This window comes from Bos indicus x Bos taurus, chromosome X, assembly GCF_003369695.1.
Source record: "Bos indicus x Bos taurus breed Angus x Brahman F1 hybrid chromosome X, Bos_hybrid_MaternalHap_v2.0, whole genome shotgun sequence".
Classification (NCBI taxonomy): domain Eukaryota; kingdom Metazoa; phylum Chordata; class Mammalia; order Artiodactyla; family Bovidae; genus Bos; species Bos indicus x Bos taurus.
The window spans coordinates 54,214,750-54,237,779 of record NC_040105.1 but is presented as its reverse complement, the minus strand read 5'-3'; the positions used below and the strand labels follow the sequence as shown (position 1 = coordinate 54,237,779).

Genomic DNA, 23,030 nt, shown 5'->3' with positions numbered 1-23,030 from the left:
CAGTATTGTGGTGGGTTTTGCCATATATTCACATGAATCAGCCACGGGTATACCTGTGTCCCCATCCCGAACCCCCTCCTACATCCCTCCCATCCCACCCCTCTGGGTTGTCCCAGTTCACTGGCTTTGAGTGCCCTGTTTCATGCATGGAACTTGGACTGGTCATCTATTTCACATATGGTAATATAAATGTTTCAATGCTCTTCTCTAAGATCATCCCACCCTTGCCTTCTCCCACAGAGTCCAAAAGCCTCTTCTTTATATCTGTGTGTCTTTTGGTGTCTCGCATATAGGGTTGTCATTACCATCTTTTAAAAGTCCATGTATGTAGGTTAATATACTGTATTGGTGTTTTTCTCTCTGACTTACTTCACTCTGTATAAAAGGCTCCAGTTTCATTCACCTCATTAGAACTGATTCAAATATATCCTTTTAATAGCTGATTAATGCTCCATTGTGTATATGTAACCCAGTTTTCTTAACCATTCATCTGCCAATGGACATCTAGGTTGCTTTCATGTTCTAGCTATTGTAAACAGTGCTGCAATGAACACTGGGGTACACGTGTCTCTTTCACTTCTGGTTTCCTCAGTGTGTATGCCCAGCAGTGGGATTGTTGGGTCGTATGGCAGTTTTATTTCCAGTTTTTTAAGGAATCTCCACACTGTTCTCCATAGTGGCTGTACTAGTTTGCATTCCCACCAACAGTGTAAGAGGGTTCCCTTTGCTCCACACCATCTCCAGCATTTATTGTTTGTAGACTTTCTGACAGCAGCCATTCTGACCAGCGTGAGATGATACCTCCTTGTGGTTTTGATTTGCATTTCTCTGATAATGAGTTATGTTGAGCATCTTTTCATGTGTTTGTTAGGCATCTGTATGTCTTTTTTGGAGAAATATCCATTAAGTTCTTTGGCCCATTTTTTGATTGGGTCATTTATTGTTTTGTTATTGAGCTACATGAGCTGTTTGTATATTTTTGAGATTAATTCTTTGTGGTTTTTTTCTACCCATTATTACCAGTAAGACACTGGGGAAGAGTAAAAGCAAACTAATAAAGACACTGACTTTATTCTACCGATTGCAATTGGGAGAGCACCACAGACCTGAATATCAGACTATCAGCAAGGTGGTTTTGCACTGTACTTCATTCCACAGGGAGTAGTAGAGAAGTGACAGTGGGGACCTTTGCAGGGGGGGGGGGGAACATTTAGGGGAAAATCTCATGGACAGAAGAGGAAATAATTATCTTTGTGACTAGCTAGTTTCAGGAGAACTGACTTTTAATCTCCGTTGCTAGTCATAAGACAGAAAACAAGGAATTGGATGGTCTGTGTCTGCGCTTTAATGACAAGGAGGAACGTCTGTACTTGACCTTGTAGTAGGTAAACTCAGGAGTCACTGGGTACTTTGGATGAGTCTTACTGAAGTCCGAAGGGGAAGGGTGGTGCTTTGCATCATGTCATTTTGGGAACATGAAAGTCTGCAGAGATTTCTTTACTGTGGCTTTTTTTTTTTTTTTTTTAACATCTCAGGTGAAGTTGAACTTTTCATCACTTTAAATATGAGCATTTTTCATGCTGGTCCCAGTAGATAAGTATAAAGGCAGAGAGGTTCGAATATCCCTCACCTTTTGAAAATGGATTATAATTGCTTTAAATGTTGTGCTAATTTTTGCTGTAGGACAAGGGTGAATCAGCTATAAGTATATACATATACCCCCTCCCCGGAGAAGGTAATGGCACCCCACTCCAGTACTCTTGCCTGGAAAATTCCATGGATGGAGCAGCCTGGTAGGCTGCAGTTCCTGGGGTTGCAAAAAGTCGGACACGACTGAGCATCTTCACTTTCACTTTTCACTTTCCTGCATTGGAGAAGGAAACAGCAACCCACTCCAGGGATGGGGGAGCCTGGTGGGCTGCCTTCTATAGGGTCACACAGAATCGGACACGACTGAAGCAACTTAGGAGCAGCAGCAGCAGTAACATATCCCCTCCCTCTTGAACCTCTCTTCCCCCCTCAACCCCACCCCTCTAGGGCATTACAGAAAACCAAACTAAGCTTCCTGTGCTATACAGAAGCTTGCCACTAGCTATCTATTTTACATATGGTAATCTGTATATTTCAGTGCTACTCTATCAATTCAATCCATCCTCTCCTTGCCTGCTGTGTCCATAATTCTCTTGTCGATGTCTGACACTCTAATCTTGCCCTGCAAATAGGTTCATCAGTACCGTTTTTCTAAATTTTACATATATGTGTTGATGTATGATATTTGTTTTACTCTTTCTGATTTATTTCACTCTATATAACAGGCTCGAACCCAAAACAATACAGGAAATGGCAACGGGGTCATACTTAACAATAATTACCTTAAATGTAAATGGGTTGAATGCCCCAACCAAAAGACAAAGACTGGCTGAATGGATACAAAAGCAAGGTCCTTATATACGTTGTCTACAAGAGACCCACCTCAAAACAAGGGACACAAACAGACTGAAAGTGAACGGCTGGAAAAAGATATTCCACGCAAACAGAGAACAAAAGAAAGCAGGAGTAGCAATACTCACATCAGATAAAATAGACTTTAAAACAAAGGCTGTGAAAAGAGACAAAGAAGGATACTACATAATGATCAAAGGAGCAATCCAAGAAGAAGATATAACAATTATAAACATATATGCACCCAACATAGGAGCACCGCAATATGTAAGACAAATGCTAACAAGTATGAAAGGGGAAATTAACAATAACACAATAATAGTGGGAGACTTTAATACCCCACTCACAGCTATGGATAGATGAACTAAACAGAAAAGTAACAAGGAAACACAAACTTTAAATGATACAATACACCAGTTAGACCTAATTGATATCTATAGGACATTTCACCCCAAAATAATGAATTTCACCTTCTTCTCAAGTGCACATGGAACCTTCTCCAGGATAGACCACAAACCTGGGCCATAAATCTAGCCTTGGTAAATTCAAAAAGTTGAAATAATTCCAAGGATCTTTTCTGACGACAATGCAGTAAGATTAGATGTCAATTACAGGAGAAAAACTATTAAAATTTCCGACATATGGAGGCTGAGCAACACGCTGCTGAATAACCATGAAATCACAGAAGAAATCAAAAAGAAACCAAAATATGCATAGAAACAAATGAAAATGAAAACACAACAACCCAAAACCTATGGGACACTGTAAAAGCAGTGCTAAGGGGAAGGTTCATAGCAATACAGGCATACTTCAAGAAACAAGAAAAAAGTCAATTAGATAACCGAACATGACACCTAAAACAACTAGACAAGGAAGGAATGAAGAACTCCAGGGTTAGTAGAAGGAAAGAAATTTTAAAAATTAGGGCAGAAATAAATGCAAAAGAAACAAAAGAGACCATAGCAAAATCAACAAAGCTGGTTCTTTGGGAAGATAAACAAAACTGACAAATCATTAGCCAGACTCATCAAGAAACAAAGGGAGAAAAATCTAATCAACAAAATTAGAAATGAATACGGAGAGATCACAACAGACAACACAGAAATACAAAGGATCACAAGAGACCACTATCAGCAAATATAGGTCAATAAAATGGACAACATGGAAGAAATGGACAAATTCTTAGAAAAGTACAACTTTCCAAAACTGAACCAGGAAGACATAGAAAATCATAACAGACCCATCACAAGCACAGAAATCAAAACTGTAATCAAAAATCTTCCAGCAAACAAAAGCCCAGGACCAGACGGCTTCACAGCTGAATTCTACCAGAAATTTAGAGAAGAGCTAACACCTATCCTACTCAAACTCTTCCAGAAAACTGCAGAGGAAGGTAAACTTCCAAACTCATTCTATGAGACCACCATCACCCTAATACCAAAACCTGACAAAGATGCCACAAAAAAAGAAAACTACAGACCAATATCACTGATGAATAAAAATAAAAAATCCTTAACAAAATTCTAGCAAACAGAATCCAACAAAATATTAAAAAGATCATACATCATGACCAAGTGCGCTTTATCCCAGTGATGCAAGGATTCTTCAATATCCGCAAATCAGTCAACGTAATACCCTACAGTAACAATGTGAAAACTGAAAACCATATGATTATCTCAATCAGTTCAGTTCAGTTGCTCAGTCGTGTCTGACTCTTTGTGACGCCATGAATCGCAGCACACCAGGCCTCCCTGTGCATCACCAACTCCCGGAGTTCACCCAGACTCACGTCCATCGAGTCAGTGATGCCATCCAGCCATCTCATCCTCTGTCGTCCCCTTCTCCTCCTGCCCCCAATCCCTCCCAGCGTCAGAGTCTTTTCCAATGACTCAACTCTTTGCATGAGATGGCCTAAGTACTGGAGTTTCAGCTTTAGCATCATTCCTTCCAAAGAAATCTCAGGGCTGATCTCCTTCAGAATGGACAGGTTGGACCTCCTGGCAGTCCAAGGGACTCTCAAGAGTCTTCTCCAACACCACAGTTCAAAAGCATCAATTCTTCGGCTCTCAGCCTTCTTCACAGTCCAACTCTTACATCCATACATGACCACAGGAAAAACCATAGCCTTGACTAGACGAACCTTTGTTGGCAAAGTAATGTCTCTGCTTTTGAATATGCTATCTAGGTTGGTCATAACTTTCCTTTCAAGGAGTAAGCGTCTTTTAATTTCATGGCTGCAGTCACCATCTGCAATGATTTTGGAGCCTAAAAAACGATTACCTCAATAGATGCAGAGAAAGCGTTTGACAAAATTCAACCACCATGTATGATAAAAACCCTCCAGAAAGCAGGAATAGAAGGAACACACGTCAACATAATAAAAGCTATATATGACAAACACACAGCAAACATTATCCTCAATGGTGAAAAATTGAAAGCATTTCCCCTAAAGTCAGGAATAAGACAAGGGTGCCCATGCTCACCACTACTATACAACATAGTTTTGGAAGCTTTGGCCACAGCAATCAGAGCAGAAAAAGAAATAAAAGGAATCCAGATTGGAAAAGAAGAAGTAAAACTCTCACTGTTTGCAGATGACATGATCCTATACAAAAAAAAAAAAAAAAAACCCTAAAGACTCCACCAGAAAATTACTAGAGCTAATGAATGAATGTAGTAAAGGTGCAGGATATAAAATCAACACACAGAAATCCCTTGAATTCCTATACACTAACAATGAGAAAACAGAAAGAGAAATTAAGGAAACAATTCCATTCACCATTGCAATGAAAGGAATATATCTACCTAAAGAAACAAAAGACCTATGTATAGAAAACTATAAAACACCGGTGAAAGAAATCAAAGACGACACAAATAGATGGAGAAATATCCCGTGTTCATGGATTAGAAGAATCAATATAGTGAAAATGAGTATACTATCCAAAGCAATCTAGAGATTCAGTGCAATCCCTATCAAGCTACCAATGGTAATTTTCACAGAACTGGAACAAATAATTTCACAATTTGTATGGAAATTCAAAAAACCTCGAATAGCCAAAGCACTCTTGAGAAAGAAGAATGGAACTGGAGGAATCAACCTGCCTAACTTCAGGCTCTACTACAAAGCCACAGTCATCAAGACATGATACTGGCACAAAGACAGAAATATAGACCAATGGAACAAAATAGAAAGCCCAGAGATAAATCCACGCACCTATGGACACCTAATCTTCAACAAAGGAGGCAAGAATATTCAATGGAGAAAAGACAATCTCTTTAACAAGTGGTACTGGGAAAACTGGTCAACCACTTGTAAAAAAATGAAACTAGAACACTTTCTAACACCATACACAAATATAAACTCAAAAAGGATTAAAGATCTAAACATAAGGCCAGAAACTATAAAACTCCTAAAGGAAAACAGAGGCAAAACACTCTCCGACATAAATCACAGCAGGATCCTCTATGAGTTCCCAGAATATTGGAAATAAATGCAAAAATAAACAAATGGGACCTAATTAAAATTAAAAGCTTTTGCACAACAAAGGAAACTATAAACAAGGTGAAAAGACAGCCTTCAGAATGGGAGAAAATAATAGCAAACCAAGCAACTGATGAAGAATTAATCTCGAAAATATACAAGCAACTCCTACAGCTCAATTCCAGAAAAATAAATGACCCAATCATAAAATTGGCCAAAGAACTAAACAGGCAGTTCTCCAAAGAAGACATACAGATGGTGAACAAACACATGAAAAGATGCTGAACATCACTCATTATCAGAGAAATGCAAATCAAAACCACAATGAGGTACCAGTTCACACCAGTCATTATGGCTGCTATCCAAAAGTTCACAAGCAATAAATGCTGGAGAGGGTGTGGAGAAAAGGGAACCCTCTTACACTGTTGGTGTACAGCCACTATGCAGAACAGTGTGGAGATTCCCTAAAAAACTGGAAATAGAACTGCCATATGACCCAGCAATCCCACTGCTGGGCATACACACCGGGGAAACCAGAATTGAAAGAGCCACGTGTACTCCACTGTTCATTGCAGCACTGTTTATAATAGCCAGGACATGGAAGCAACCTAGATGTCCATCAGGAGACGAATGGATAAGAAAGCTGTGGTACATATACACAATGGAATGTTACTCAGCCATTAAAAAGAATACATTTGAATCATTTCTAATGAGGTGGATTAACCTGGAGCCTATTATACGGTGTGAAGTAAGCCAGAAAGAAAAATACCAATACAACATACTAATGCATATATATGGAATCTAGAAAGATGGTAACGATAACCCTGTATGTGAGACAGCAGAAGGGACACAGATATATAGAAAAGTCTTTTGGACTCTGTGGGAGAGTGTGAGGGTGGGATGCTTTGGGAGAATGGCATTGAAATGTATATATTATCCTATGTGAAACGGATCGCCAGTCCAGGTTCGATACAGGGTGCTCGGGGCTGGTGCACTGAGATGACCCAGAGGGATGGAATGGGGAGGGAGGTGGGAGGGGGGATCAGGATGGGGAACACATGTACACTGTGGCGGATTTATGTCAATGTATGACAAAATTAATACAATATTTTATAGTAATTAGCCAACAAAATATAAATAATTTAAGTGAAAGGAATGAAATACAGTTGAGTTTTGTACATTGAAGCTGGTGAATATTTCATGGGTGTGTACACAGCTTTTTACATTTCAAATATACCACAATAAAGTGGTTTAAGAAAATAGAGATGAAAGCAAAATAAAGGTATTCCCAAATTAAAAAAAAAAAAAAAACCCTCAGGGAATTTGTTGGTAGACGTGGCTTACAAGAAAAACTAAAGGAAGTTCTTCAGGCTGCAATAAGTGAATTTAGATGTTAAGCAGAATCCATGTGAAAAAGCAAAGAGTATAGGAAATGGTAATTATAGGAACAAAAATACTTTATTAATACACATTTCACTCCTTTCTTCCTGTATTTAAAAAGCAACTGTCTAAAACAGTATCACATAAATTATTGTTGTGAAAGTGGTAGTTGCTCAGTTGTGTCTGACTCTTGGTGACCCCGTTACTGTAGCCTGCCAAGCTCCTCTGTCCATGGGATTCTTCAGCCAAGAATACTGGAGTGGTTAGCCATTCCCTTCTCCAGGGGCTCTTCGAGGGATTGAACCTGCATCTCCTGCATTGCAGGCAGATCCTTTACTGTCTGAGCCACCAGAGAAGCCCAATTATTGTTGGGCCAATAGCGCATGGAATGTAATGTATTTGCTGTAACAGCACAAAGGAGGTGGTTGGGAGCAAAGCTGTATTAGGTAAGGAAACAAGTCTGGATGGTGTCAAATCCATACAAACATATGCAAAGAATCAGAAATCATGACAAAGAAGGTGAATATAACAGAAGCTATAAATAGATACCTGATATCCTGCCTTATATCAGCTTTTCATCACATAACATTTTATATAATATAATAATGATAAGAGTGTGTTAATGGGATTACCCTTTATAGATTTACTATATATGTGACAATATGAGGAAAAGAGGGAAACCCGAATAGAGCAATATAGGAGTAATGTTTCAGTATCTCATTAGAATTTGTGTAAATTTCAAGCTGATTGTGATAAAGTAAGATATTTACAGTGGCATACAGCTAAGGAAATAACTTTAAGGTAGTGGAAAAATCCGTAAAGAGTTTAAAATGCTGCATTATAAAATATCCATTGAATGCAAAAGAAAGCAGTAAAATGAGGTCCATAAAACAAAACAACATGAGACAGAAATATATATTGGCAGATGTAAGTCTGTATCAACATTAAATGTGAATAGATAAAACAGTCCAACCAGAAGGCAGACGTTGAGAGACCAGTTTTCTTTTTTTTAAAAAAATCCAACTGTGCGTTGTCTAAACAGGACACAGTTTAGATTCTAAGATACATAAATTACCATGTATGTGTGTGTGTGTTCAGTCGCTCAGTCGTGTTCAACTCTCTGGGGCCCCATGGACTGTAACTCGCCATGACTCCTCTTCATAGAATTTTCCAGGCAAGAATACTGGAGCGGGTTGTTATTTCCTACTCCAGGGGATCTTCCAGACCGAGGGATCGAACCTGAGTCTCCTGCATTGGCAGATAGGTTCTTTACCACTAGCGCCACCTGGGAAGCCTTATATGACCCAGCAATTCTACTCCTAGACAATTTTGTCCAAGAGAAATGAAAACATGCTCACACAAACACCTGTACTCAAATATTCCACACGTGTATTCCTAATAGCCAAACCCAGAAACAGTCCAACAAAGGAACACTACACGGCAATAAAAAAAGAAGGAACTACTAATGCATGTAACACCAAGGATGCATCTCAACTGTGCAAATGAGAGAAACCAGATGCAGAAGGCTACATATTATATGATTTCATGTCAATGGATCTCTGGAAATGGCACAACTGTTGGCACAGAAATGTATCCGTGGTTGCCAGGGTATATGAGTGGAGGAAGGAGTCTGATGGCAAATAGCCCAAGGGAGCATTTATGAACGATGAGACATTTTCTACATTTTTATTGTGGTACCATTTACACCACGGTATACATTTGTCAAAAATCTACAAACGGTAATACGTTAAAGTGTTGGCTTTTATTGTATATAAATTAAACCTCAATACTTTTTTTTTAAAGTAAAAGGAAATTTTAAGTATTTAATTATTGGTTATTGTATCCATCTAGACCATGAGCTCAAAAACATAAAAATCGTATTTTGGAATTCTTCTGAGACCTGGCCAACTTCCAGGATTCCACATGACACCTTTATACTCTTATGACAGGACACAGAAACTTGGTCTAAACCATGCTGACAATTCCCTCTCCTTCACCTCAAGTCCAAATTCTTGCTGAGTCTGTCCATTTTACTTCATAAACGTCTAATGTGTCTACATTTTCCCATGTCCACCACATCTGCTCTAGTCCAAAGCCTCCTTTCATTTTATTGTCAACCCCCTTCTAACAGGTCTCTCATATCCACTCAGGGTGTCTCTTTCCCTCTTCCCGCCCTCTCCCTCCCTCTCTTACAGTTGCAAAACTGTCTATGACTTTGTAGATAAAGGCTACTCTCATATACAAAGACTTGAAGGCATGGTCTAGCTTCTGCCCACTTTGCTACCGACATTGAAAGGAGAGCTTCCTTTTCTTGTCTCTCCTATCAGGGTTCCTTCACACCCTCCATTTCCTAAGCTTCTCTACTTAGATTTCCCCAATTTCTTTTTTTTTTTTTTATTTTTTTTTCCCCCCAATTTCTGTAGCCTCCTTCAAGCTAGGCTTCACTTCCAGATATACAACTTAGGTTTCGAGAAAGCAAAACAACCAAAGATAAAATTGCCAACATCCATTAGATCATGGGGGAAGCAAGGGAATTCCAGAAAAACATCTAATTCTGTGTCATTGACACAGACCTCTGACTGTGTGGCTCACAACAAACTACAGAAAATTCTTAAACAGAGGGCAGTACCAGACTACTCGACCTGTCTCCTGAGAAACCAGTATGTGGGTCAAGAAGCAACCATTAGAACCAGAGTTGGAACAAAATGACTGTTTCATAATTGGGGAAGGAGTACGACAAGGCTGTATATTGTCATGCTGCTTATTTAACTTACATGCAGAGTACAGCCCACAAAATGCCGGACTGGATGACTCACAAGCTGATATCAAGATTGCTGGGAGAAATATTGACAAGCTCAGATACACAGATGATACCACTCTAATGGCAGAAAGTGAAGAGCAACTAAAGAACCTTTTGATAAGGTTCAAAACAGGAGAGTGAAAAACCTGGCTTAAAACTCAACTATTAAAACACTAAGATCATGGCATCTGGTCCTATCACTTCATGGCAAATAGAAGGGGGGTAAGTGGAAGCAGTCCATCCTAAGGGAGATCAGTCCTGAGTGTTCATTGGAAGGGCTGATGTTGAAGCTGAAACTCCAATACTTTGGCCACCTGATGCGAAGAACTGACTCATTTGAAAAGACCCTGATGCTGGGAAAGATTGAGGGCAGGAGGAGAGGGCGACAACAGAGGATCAGATGGTTGGATGGCATCACTGACTCAATGGACATGAGTTTGGGTGAACTCCGGGAGTTGGTGATGGACAGGGAGGCCTGGTGTGCTGCGGTTCATGGGGTCACAGAGAGTCGGACACAACTGAGTGACTGAACTGCACTGAAGAGGAAGCAGTGACAGATTTCATTTTCTTGGGCTCCAAAATCACTGCAGATGGTGATTGCAGCCATGAAATTAAGACACTTGCTCCTTGGAAGGAAAGCTATGACAAACCTAGCTTGCACGCATTCTCCGGTACTTCAGCAGTGTCCGGCTCTTTACAACCCCATGGACCGAGGCCCACGAGGCTCCTCTGTCCAGGGGATTCTCCAGACAAGAATACTGGAGTTGATTGCCATGCCCTCCTCCAGGGGATCTTCCTAACCCAGGGATTGAACACATATCTCCTAAGTGTGTTGCATTACAAACAGATTCTTTACCGCTGAGCCCCCGGGGAAGCCCATGACAAACCCAGACAACATATTAAAAAGCAGAGACAAAGGTCTGTAGAGTCAAAACTATGGTTTTTCCAGTAGTGATGTACAGATGTGTGAGTTGGATCATTAAGATGGCTGAGTGCTAAAGAACTGATGCTTTTGAATTGTGGTGCTAGAGATGAGCCTTGAGAATCCCTTGGACAGCAAGGAGAACAAACCCTCCAATCCTAAAGGAAATGAACTCTGAATATTCACTGGAAGGACTGATGCTGAAGCTGCAATACTTTGGCCACCTGATGCGAATAACTGACTCACTGGAAAAGATCCTGATGCAACAAGATCGAAGGCAGGAGGAGAAGGGGGCGACAGAGGGTGAGATGATTAGATAGCATCACCAACCCAATGGACATTAATTTGATCAAACTCAGGGAGATAGTGTAGGACAGAGGAGCCTGGCGTGCTGCAGGCCATGGGTAGTAAATAGTTGGCTAAGAAGCTTTCTGTGTCTGTCAGTGGTAAAGGCTGACACTTATGTCTTCACACACTCAGTGCCCCCTGCTTAGGGCTGATGGTGGGTCCTTAGGATGCTCATCACATCCTCCCAGAGCTCAGACCAGGGAGCCTTCTCACAACAGGAATGGAGCACTCTACCCTGGTGCAGAATTGGGAGTTGGAGCTGTTTACCACCTCTCAATGTGTTTTCTTTCTTTACATTCATTTGCGCATTTCTTCTTGAGTCACCAAATCCAACTCTGCTTATCCCCAACTGGTTACTGTAAAAAGCTGCACCTACATCTCTGTCAGGGCGGATGCATGTATCCCCTGCACTATTTTCTTTCTCTCCCTTCAGAATCTCTAGACTCCCAGACACCACCCTCAAAAGGGGCAGTGATGCAGGGGAGGTTGTGACTCTCATCCACAGCCTGGGTCAAAGCACGGCTGTGTTATATATAACCTCTTTCACTCTTAGAATGAACCTTATCTTCTAGCTTTCCTCCTGCTTCTTGGCCACCCTGCTCACCGTTTTGCTTTGCTTTTCCCTTAGGTCCATTCCCTGTGTTTCTCCTTTGCACTTCTTTTCTGTTTATGTGTCTGTCTGGCCCACCGGTGTGATATTCCCATCATCCACCTCACATCACTGGTCTTGTTATTTCAAGCATGGCAGACACGTCCTGAGACATGCTAGTAATCAATGTGTGTGTACTCAATGATGGAATATTTTTAATGAGTGACAGGAAGGATCTCCTCCATGTAGGAGTCAGTATATAGGTGTCATATTTGTAGCACCATACATAAAGCCTTGTGTCTTCTTCCAGACAGTGCAGGGGTGTGGCTCTGTCTTGGTGCTCTGGTGCCCTTCCATGTCCTTACTTAGGCTACGTAGGCAAGGCTAAACTGCAGGCTGACTTGAATTTTGGCAGAGAACCTCCAGATTGGTCCTGCAGCAAGGGGAGATAAGCAGCCTGATGAAAAGATGCTATGAGGCAATTTCTCACCTACCTCCTTATCCAGCTGGAGGTGACACAAAGTTGTTACTCATCCACCTCTGGTTTCAGTTGAACATAGGATGTTTCCCTAGCCCAAGCTGAGATACAGCTGTGGACTATAGAGCTGCTCAGTGCCATAGGGCACAACTGTGGGCTCCTTCCTGGCAGAGACCCACCACCTGTAGTGCCTGTTACTGAGCCCTTCCAATTCAGTGGCAAACTGCAGGGATAGGGACAAGGCAACTGACACCAGGGTCATATTGCTTCTGCACTGTCTGTAAGGTAGAATCTTAATCCATTCGGGTTCATTGTCTCCTTACTGGCCAAGCCTGTAGAAGGTGACAAGCCAAACTAACAACTGCAGTGGTGCCCTGAGGCCCTGTAGCTCCTGCGCTGTGACTTAGGGACTGGTTGCCTGACTACGTGACAGAGTCTGGTGTTGAGTTGTGTGATGTTGTGTGACCAGAATATTGGCTTATTTTCGCTGTCATCACACACAGCAAGGAGCACAGTTTTCACTACATACTATGACTTAGGGTAGCTTTATCAGTCCTCATTAAAAAACCCACCTTAGAATGGATGCCATGTCTGATACCAGCTATTGAATCTGCTATTGAATCAATATATTTATTTAGACAAAATATGTTTCTGAAATCCAATTCATTTTAAAAGTTAACCTTCTACTTGAAATTCAAAATCTGCATCACTTGTGAGAGAATTGTAAAGGTAAATGTTTAAATGAAAAATTGAATAAGCCAAATCCATTTGCAATGTAATGCCTACTTCACGTTATCTTGTTTATTCTTCATAACAAATATTTACTGTAAACTTGTAATTTCCACTTTAGAAATGGGGAAACAGATCCAAAGGATGTAAATACCTTTCTCACCTTCACTCAGTATGTGTCAGAGCCAGTACTGATACTCTTAGTTATGTCACGTGCTGTGCTTAGTCGCTCAGTCGTGTCTGACTCTTTGTGACCCCATGGACTGTAGTCCGTCAGCACCTCTATCCATGGGGATTCTTCAGGCAAGAATACTGGAGTGGGTTGCTGTGGCCTCCTCCAGGGGATCTTCCCAACACAGGGATCAAACCCAGGTCTCCAGCACTGCAGGCGGATTCTTTACTGTTTGAGCCACCAGGGAAGCCCAGTTATTTCATGTCATAGCCAATAAGGAGACAGAGCAGATAAAACTCAAGTCATTTTGTCTCAGAAGTTCCCCTCATTCCTTTCCCTTTTCTTCTAGCTAGGATCTAATCTTGTCAGACAGCTCCATGACCTAGGGGCTTTTTCAAATACTTTTTGGTAAGATGGGATACTCTAATTTAAGTCTCATGGTAGATTTGAACCTCCCATTTTCAGTCCTTTAGGACCTGGATTTTCATACCTCTATAAGGGCACAACAGCTGCTATTTATAATCCCCTGTTATTAGCTAAGCAGAGTAAAGTCTGAATAGGTCCTTTGTTGTAGAAATATATTTTTTTGGTGCATTAGGATGCAGATGCGGGCTCAGAGATGTAAGCATTTTGTTCTTATGTTAATAATAAGGATGTAAGGGAGGAATCAGACAGCTGGAGGACTTTCCTGTAGCTCAAATGGTAAAGACTCTGCAGAAGACCAGGGTTCAATTCCTGGGCTCGGAAATCCTCTGGAGAAGGGAATGGCAATCCACTCCAGTATTCTTGCCTGGAGAATTCCATGGACAGAGAAGCCTGGCAGGCTTCATGGGGTCGCAAAGAGCCGGACACAACTGAGTGATTCAGACACACACACACACACACACAACTGGAGGGCTTCTGAGATCTGGTGACTATCAAGCCAGTGGAGGATGTCATGGAGAAGAAAAGATGTTTGTGGCTGCTCTCTCCCTGCACCCAAAAAACCTTGGAAGGGAAGTCAAAAATGTGTGAAAGATATGCTGTGCTATTTGCCATGGAATTTGACAGCAGTTTTTTTTTCCTGTCTCCCTACAACCTTTAACAATGGCTTTGGCATTCCATTTCTCTATAGGGCAGTACAAACATATTACATTTTAAAAAATGTTTCTCTGTCAATGATTTCATCAGGGACACTGTATGAGATTTGGGTGGCATGGTTTGTAAACCCATTTATTCAAGAGAAGACCAAAGGCTTTTATGAATCTTTTATGTGTGGGTATACATATGTATGTATAGGCATTAACATGTAGATTATGCCTAAAGAACATGTTATGACCAAATTTTTTTAACCCTAGAAGTGCAAGGGTGGTTTAAATGTATAAGGTTACCAGTGCAATTCACCACATTAACAGAAAAATGGAGGGAATACAATTCTATGATCATTACAATTGATGCAGTATAAGTGATGAAAATTAATCTATATTCAAGACAGAAAACTAGGAATAGAATGGAACTTACTCTGATAAAGTATATCTACAAAAAAGCAACGTAAACAGGTTGAAATGGAGAAGATATTTCATTTCCTATTGGGAAAAATGCCAATTATCACCTACTTTAGTCAAGAATATTCTGTCCAGATTTGTTCAATGCTGCAAAATGAGGAAAGGCTTAAGGTTTAAGCCAGTAGAAACTGTTGATATTCAAATATAATAGTATATTTTGAAAAGCAAAAATAATCTACATTTAAATTTGTGGAATTAATATGCATATTTAGAGGAATTGTTGGACAGAAAATCCATATACAGACATTCTATCTCTACATACATCCTCAACTAGACAATAAAAATCACAAACCATGAATTTTCAATAACATTAAATACCCAGGGATAAATTTAACAAAAAAATGTGCAAGTAGAAAATGAAATTTTATTGACAGAACTTTAACAGTCAAATACACAACATAAGAGCAGCATAGATGGTTTCAGTTTATCTTCTTTCAAGCAAATGGCTGCCCTTCACCTATAATATAAACATTAAAAAAGTTACTTAGCAGAACTTTATTTCGAAGACAGGAGAGGTATACAAAGTTCACTGCAGTTGTAGTTTTATAAAATGGACTAAAACAGGAACACTAAGGGAGACCCTTTGGCTTACCTTCAGTTAATCCTCTCTAGAGATTTTATATACTTTTCAAGCATATTACCAGTTATTTTTAAAAACGCACTACTCTTCCTAGTTATACACGAAAAGAAGGACACTGAGTTCAGAACAAATGAAATCAATGGAACCTATCAGAAGGTAGTTTTCAGTAGAAGGCAAAACTGTGTACACATTCAGTAAAATATCTAACAACAAAAAACACCCTAAGGAGAACAAAATACACAAAACTTGAAACAAAAAATCCCAGGAAAAGTATCATTTAAATGCCTTGGTTTGAAATAATATTCTGAATATAGGATAGCTAAACAGTTGTTCTCTCTGTTACTGCTTAAGTGAAGTAAATAAAAAGGCCAGTATTACATTTGTTTCTTCTCTACTGTGGAAAAGTGTAGACATTTTCATTTGTTCTAATTTATCCCTGATATGGTGGTTTTAAGTCGGTTAAACATTTGTCCCCCTTTTTACTTGCGGCCCTCATGTAATTCTAAATGTTTCTTTTCACCCTGGAAAGCATTCCAGTTGGTATAATACATTATATGGTGACACTAACTTTAAGTCATTACTATCACTGGCGACATGGTGACATCAAAATGTGAAGCAGAAATAGGACTGTTTCTCACAGCCACACCAAAAATGAAAGAAAAAAAAGGAGAGAAGAAAAGGGAGAGCAAGAGGGAGTATGAGTGAAAGAGAAAAGCAAGGAAGAAGAGAGAAAGAAAATCTGGAAAAGCATATTTTTTTGTTTCTAAATGATAATGGCTTTTGAGAGAAAACTCTGACTAATTTCAAAAGTTCATCCACGGTATTTGTGATGTTTAGTTATTTAGTTACTGTGGGGTATGTTAAATAATATTTGTTTTTCTACCCTACTAGCCATTTCATCAATATTCTGAAAATATTTGAGTTACAGATTATACTCTGCTTTAATTCTGTAATATACTAACTGTTAGTGTCTTGTTCATATTTCTAATTATGTGTACTTGGGCTTTGTCCATTTGCTTCACAATGATGTAACCTAGAGGAATGGATCTGGCAGTTTGGGGTTGGCAGATACAAACCATTACATTCAGAATGGATAAACAACAAGGTCCTACTATATAGCACAGGGAACTAATGTCCAATGTGTATATATATAAAATTTTGTAAACTAGAACACTGTCTTTATTTATTAGTTGAGTTTATTTTCCTCTTCCTAACAATTCATACCTGTCTTTTATTAAGTATCTTTTTCTTTTTTCCTTAGGTTTATTCTGTTGCTCTTTTTCTTACCTTTTATGTTGGATGTAGGATTTATGTACCTTGTAATTTATGTATTTTTCTTTTTAAATACCACACATATTTAGGGCTAAGATTTTTCTATGAGAACATTTTAATCATGTTCTGTAGTTACTTGAAAGTCATCTGAAAGTTTTATTTTTGTCTAATTGTTCTAATGGAATGGAAAAAAAAACATAAAGTGAAAATATTTAGAAGGCTAATACACAGTACGTTCTTCCCTAACTATGAAGTTCTTCCTTTAAAATCAGAACCATGCAATTCATTGTCAGCAATTGGGAAAACACGTATGTGAAAGACACTAAGTTGATTATGCGAGAAGAACTAGAGTTACAATATTTGGCCTTCAAAACTTTTTAAACTCATGTATCAAAGAAGAAAAATAACATACTTGATATGGTTAGAGATGATTATATCATGAGGCTCATATTTTTATTAGTTCTTTAAGAGTGAGAGTGGGGTGTATAGAAAAACCATCATAGTATTGTAAAATAATGATCCTCCGATTAAAATAAGCAACCTCCCCCCGCAAAGAAAACCAAACGTGGGGGCAGTTAGTGTGCTTAGCATATGTATCTTACTCACACCTGCCTTGAATATCACTGACTAAATGCACTCTCTCAACTTGATCAGCCACAGAAACAGGAAACTAGACTATCTTTATTATTCAGTCATTTCATGCTTCCCTGGGGAAAGGATTTAAAATGCAAATTTTTTTTAAGAGCTAGAGAATTCAGAATTTGAGAGAATTTAACATACATCAAGCAGAATGTTGGCTCATTTTCTTTTTTAAAAAAATTAATTAATTGATTTTAATTGGAGGCTAATTACAATATTCTGGTGGTTTTTGCCATACATTGACATGAATCAGCTACAGGTGTACATGTGTCCCCCGTCAGAAAACGAAATCTCAATCCCCCTGTTATAATTTGACTCAAGATGACATTTTATGATAAATACATCATACAAAACAGAGTATTCTTGTATGCATTCCATCAAAGAGAATCAGAGAATGCAAAAATTAGCATTGAAAAATCAGCATCTGCGTGTATCTGTTCTGAATTCACAACTTACATGAGTAAAGTTGAGTTTAGAAGTTAAGGGATTTCACAGAATCACACACATTATGCTAAAGCTGGTACTAGAACCTACTTGGATGCCTAAGCATATTTCAAATAAACTGGTATTTATTACAAATGCATTCCATATTTGCTACAAGCAGAAATTATAGAAGAACCTGAAAATTATTAGCTGTTGCTTAAAGTACTTATACACAAGAGAAGAAAACAGTTTCCTAGTTTCATTTTGATATGGCTTTGATCCTGTCTGTTTCTTTATTTGAAAGTCTATAAGTCAGGCACTCAGGTATCTGGGGTCTGAACTACCTTTCAAAGAATATGTGAACTCTATTATTAAAATAATAGTAATGTTCCCTCTATATTAGTAAAGATATAATATTCTGAAAAACAGAAACCACATAAATTACTTTCTGAATGGATGACATACCTGCTTCTGGCATTTCAACAGGCTCTATATTTGACGCAAACTCCTCCCTGACATCGGGACCATCTCCACCTTCACCCCCAGTCTTTGCCAGAGCCAATCGCTGGAGATCAGCTTCCAGGCCAGAATCTTTAAAAAAAAATGCATCAATTATATACAGTATAAACATACTGTAAAGCATACAGTATAAGCATACTGTAAAGCATACAGTATAAACAAGCGAATGATGATATTCATTCCCTCGGTGTTATGAATTAAAAGCCTTAGGTTAGTATGCTAAAAATGGATGAATAAGAACCTCAGGAGCATTATTCTGGGAATGTTTTGCTGGAGAAAAAGGAAAGCAGAATTTTCCGAATGATATTACCATTTTCCTTTTCCAGGGTTGTCCTCAGACAATTTAGTTGCCCGCCTCTCTTTGTCTTGAAAACAAGGGAAAATTTGAGCGACCACACTAACCTGCAAACTATACTCTCCTCAGTTTTTTAGGAACTGTCTGAAGTCCTTTTCTAATGTTTCCTTTCCTCCTCTTACTAGTTATGTCTTAAGGCATGACACACAGATACACTTTACCTTCAAAGGGATCCTTCTCCTCTTCTTCATCACGATTCACTGGATCCTCTCCATGTACTTCCTCCTTTCTAGGTGTGATATCCTGAATCTCAGCTGGTGGTTCTTCTTGTTGAGATTGCTCAACACTGTGCTGCTGCTCCTAGTAGAATGTGCATGCAAATAAAAACTTTTGTTGTTAATACATCTAATAGCATAAATATATTTAATACATAGATATATCTGATCGTAAGCAAACCTAACAACATTTTCCCAACACAATTCTATGTGCTTACTTTTAATAAAGTTATTCTTCCCACAGAGAAGCGTTAGCTCCCATAAGAGTTACCCAGAAAGACTTTGGAAGTTATTTAAATCTATGTTGGGATGGAAGTATGCAGCCTGTTGTTAATTAGCAGGAGGAGGGAGTCACTGGGCACATTTCCAGGGAATTTAACACTATAATCATCCAGGCAACGCCAGACTATAATATATCTGGATCAATGTTCCTTCCTAAGACACATTCTCACCCTTTATCAGCATGGAAGACGTTTATCACTGCATCTGTACTACTTAACATCATTTTCTCAAAAATAAACTTGTGCTAACAGAAAACATCAAATGGTAAGGTTACTCACAACCACAGGTTCATCCACCTGGGAGCAATCTTGCTTTGTAGGTCCCAATGTTGATGCCACTTGCCCACTCATATTTCTCCCTGAAAACACAATATGGTGATTTAGAAAATGTATTTAAGAGTACAGCTATATTTGATCACTTTGACCACCATATGTTGACTTATTTTTTTTTAATGTGAGAATACTTTCAAAAGAAAACTCTGGTTAAGTATGAGTGTACATGCATTTCAATTACACCAAATACAGTCGCTTGCAAAGCCATTTGTGTCTTTGCTAAGCTGGCAGAGAAATCACCTGAAGGTACACAAGGCGGCTGAATTTTTGGGAGGACGTTTGATTTTACAACAGAATTCTCCATCATAAATATATTTAGTGAAATGCTGCTAGGAATTTAAAAACTCAGGACTATTGCTCTTATCACACTCCTATTCACCAGACCTATTTTCCCCAACTCCCTTGGAATTCAGTTGGAACACGAAGAAAGGCTCAGTCTTTACAGCCTGACTATGGTGATTTTCTCAGTGTCTGGGGCTGAGGTGAGGCTGCATACAGAGCAACCGGTCCACTTCTCCCTTGGTACCTTACCACAAAACCCACGATACAGTCACAACCCCACTGCAGTCCGGTTTCTAGGCCTTTCCTTAATCGCCCACCCTGCCCCCTGCCCAGGTCCCACTGCCGGCCCCAGATTCTGTGCTCTGTTTTCAGTTCCAGGGCCCCAATGAACCAAATATCTCAAATAGCACCCCCAAGTCTCCCCCCACCATCATCCTACCCCCTGCCCTCCTCTGCCCACTGCCCTTCTTCTCCCATCACCAAGGCAAGAACTATGGCGTCGCGACACTTGTGAGGAGAAAGATGACGACCTCGAGAGCTTTCCTCTTCAAAGGCCCCAAATCGCACTGCCCGACCCGCCCGAAACTCGCTGGCTCCCCCTCACACACACACACTTAAACTCCAGACAGGACAGATCTGTTAACCTACCTGGTGAGTCTCAAGAAGTGACAAAGAACCGGGACTGAATAAACACACCCGCCTCAGGCCCAACGCTCCTCACAGAACGCTCAGGAAGGCCGATGCACACCAAAGCGCATGCGCAGCAAGGGGTGCGCACGCGCAGACACTGCACATGCTCACTGAGTTGGGCCTGTGCAGTGCAGGTTGAGGTTTTCCCACCACTGAGATAGACTCCTGGAACCGCAGGGTCTCTGGAGGATGAGAAAGGGGCTTGAAGACTATATTTTTTCCCTTCCACTGCAGTCTTTCTTATGCATCCACAACCTGTGGTGATAGGTAGTCCCAGGTTACCCTTAGTGGAGAATGTGTCTCAGAAAGACAGTCATGACAGAAATAGATATTATGATTATAATACCTATTTTTACACATGGTCTGATGAACCATTTCCTTCGTTGGTTCGGGGTTTTCCGTCATACTCCCAATGGCTTTACTCACTTCCATGGAATAAGTACATAAATAAATACCTCTTTTTCCACTTTTTGCTTGGTACATTGCACATTTAAATCTCTGAACTGGTAACTAGTTTCTCTGAATATACCTCTTATTCTTATACAGTATATTGTCCTTTTAGCATCGGACTTTACTTTCACCACCAGACACATCCACAGCTAGGTGTTGTTTACACTTTGGCTTACCTTTTCATTCCTTCTATAGCTATTTCTTCACTCTTCTCTAGTAGCACATTCTTATTCTATTATAGTGAGAATTTTCGTACTTACTAGGAGTTTTAATTCTACCCAGTTTTACCCAAGAGAAAGGAAAAAATGTTCACACAAGAACCTTTATTCAAATATTCTACTAATGTACTCCTAATAGCCAAAACTAGAAACAGCCCAACTATTCAACAACTGGTATATAGAAGAAAGAAAAACAAAAGAGTATACTCGTACAAAAGAACACTACACAGTCATTTAAAAAGGAACTACTAATGCATGTAACAGCAAGGATGCATCTCAGCTGTGCCAATGAGAGATGTCAGACACAGAAAGCTGTGTATTACATGACTTCATGTCAATGCATTTCTGGAAAAGCACAACTGTAGGCAGAGAAATATATCTGTGGTTGCCAGGGTATAGGAGTGGAGGAAGGAGTCTGAATGCAAGTAGCCCAAGGGAGCATTTTCAAACCAAAGGGACGTTTTCTACGTTTTTATTCTGGTAGCATTTACACAATGGTATGCAAAAGGCTGAGGATATTGATATTTCTCCCAGCAATCTTGATTCCAGCTTGTGCTTCTTCCAGCCCAGCGTTTCTCATGATGTACTGTGCATATAAGTTAAATAAGCAGGGTGACAATATACAGCCTTGACGTACTTCTTTTCCTATTTGGAACCAGTCTGTTGTTCCATGCCCAGTTCTAACTCTTGCTTCCTGACCTGTATGTAGGTTTCTCAAGGGGCAGATCAGGTGATCTGGTATTCCCATCTCTTTCAGAATTTTCAACAGTTTATTGTGATCCACACAGTCAAAGGCTTTGGCATAGTCAATAAAGCAGAAATAGATGTTTTTCTGGAAGTCTGTTAATGACCCAGCAGATGTTGGCAATTTGATCTCTGGTTCCTCTGCCTTTTCTAAAACCAGCTTGAACATCTGGAAGTTCATGGTTCACATATTGCTGAAGCCTGGCTTTGGAGAATTTTGAGCATTACTTTACTAGTGTGTGAGATGAGTGCAATTGTGTGGTAGTTTAAGCATTCTTTGGAGAAGGCAATGGCACCCCATTCCAGTACTCTTGCCTGGAGAATCCCATGGATGGAGGAGCCTGGTAGGCTGCAGTCCATGGGGTCGCTAAAAGTCGGACACAACTGAGCGACTCCACTTCACTTTCACTTTGAGCATTCTTTGGCATTGCTTTTCTTTAGGATTGGAATTAAAACTGACCTTTTCCAGCCCTGTGGTCACTGTTGAGTCTTCCAAGTGTGCTAGCATTTTGAGTTCAACAATTTCACAGCATCATCTTTCAGGATTTGAAATAGTTCAACTGGAATTCCATCACCTCCACTAGCTTTGTTCGTAGTGATGCTTTCTAAGGCACGCTTGACTTCACATTCCAGGATGTCTGGCTCTAGGTGAGTGATCACAACATCGTGATTATCTTGGCCGTCAAGATCTTTTTTGTACAGTTCTTCTGCCCTTATGGCAGAAAGTGAAGAGGAACTAAAAAGCCTCTTGATGAAAGTGAAAGTGGAGGGTGAAAACATTGGCTTAAAGCTCAACATTCAGAAAACAAAGATCATGGCATCTGCTCCCATCACTTCATGGGAAATAGATGAGGAAACAGTGGAAACAGTGTCAGACTTTATTTTGGGGGAGCTCCAAAATCACTGCAGATGGTGACTGCAGCCATGAAATTAAAAGACGCTTACTCTTTGGAAGAAAAGTTATGACCAAGCTAGATAGCATATTATAAAGCAGAGACATTACTTTGCCAAAAAAGTTTCGTCTAGTCAAGGCTATGGTTTTTCCAGTGGTCATGTATGGATGTGAGATTTGGACTGTGAAGAAAGCTGAGTGCCAAAGAATTGATGCTTTTGAAGTGTAGTGTTGGAGAAGACTCTTGAGAGT

General features: G+C 39.8%; 2 protein-coding genes across 3 annotated transcripts in view; one reads left to right on the top strand and one right to left on the bottom strand.

Moving 5' to 3' along the window:
- Positions 1–23,030, top strand: part of LOC113887185 (X antigen family member 5-like) — a 151,636-nt gene that overhangs the window by 46,879 nt on the left and 81,727 nt on the right. The window lies entirely within an intron of this gene.
- Positions 15,230–23,030, bottom strand: part of LOC113887184 (P antigen family member 3-like) — a 76,219-nt gene continuing 68,418 nt past the window's right edge. The window contains exons 1-5 of one of the 2 annotated variants that reach the window (XM_027534142.1): positions 20,433–20,516; positions 19,449–19,528; positions 18,835–18,973; positions 18,265–18,390; positions 15,230–15,342 (exon numbers count right to left, since the gene is read on the bottom strand). In XM_027534142.1, the coding sequence (XP_027389943.1) occupies positions 15,320–15,342; positions 18,265–18,390; positions 18,835–18,973; positions 19,449–19,520 (360 nt within the window). In that variant the 5' untranslated portion in view covers positions 19,521–19,528; positions 20,433–20,516 and the 3' untranslated portion in view covers positions 15,230–15,319. Of the gene's footprint in view, positions 15,343–18,264; positions 18,391–18,834; positions 18,974–19,448; positions 19,529–20,432; positions 20,517–23,030 lie in introns of those variants that run through there. The other variant, XM_027534141.1, reaches the window with a different exon arrangement.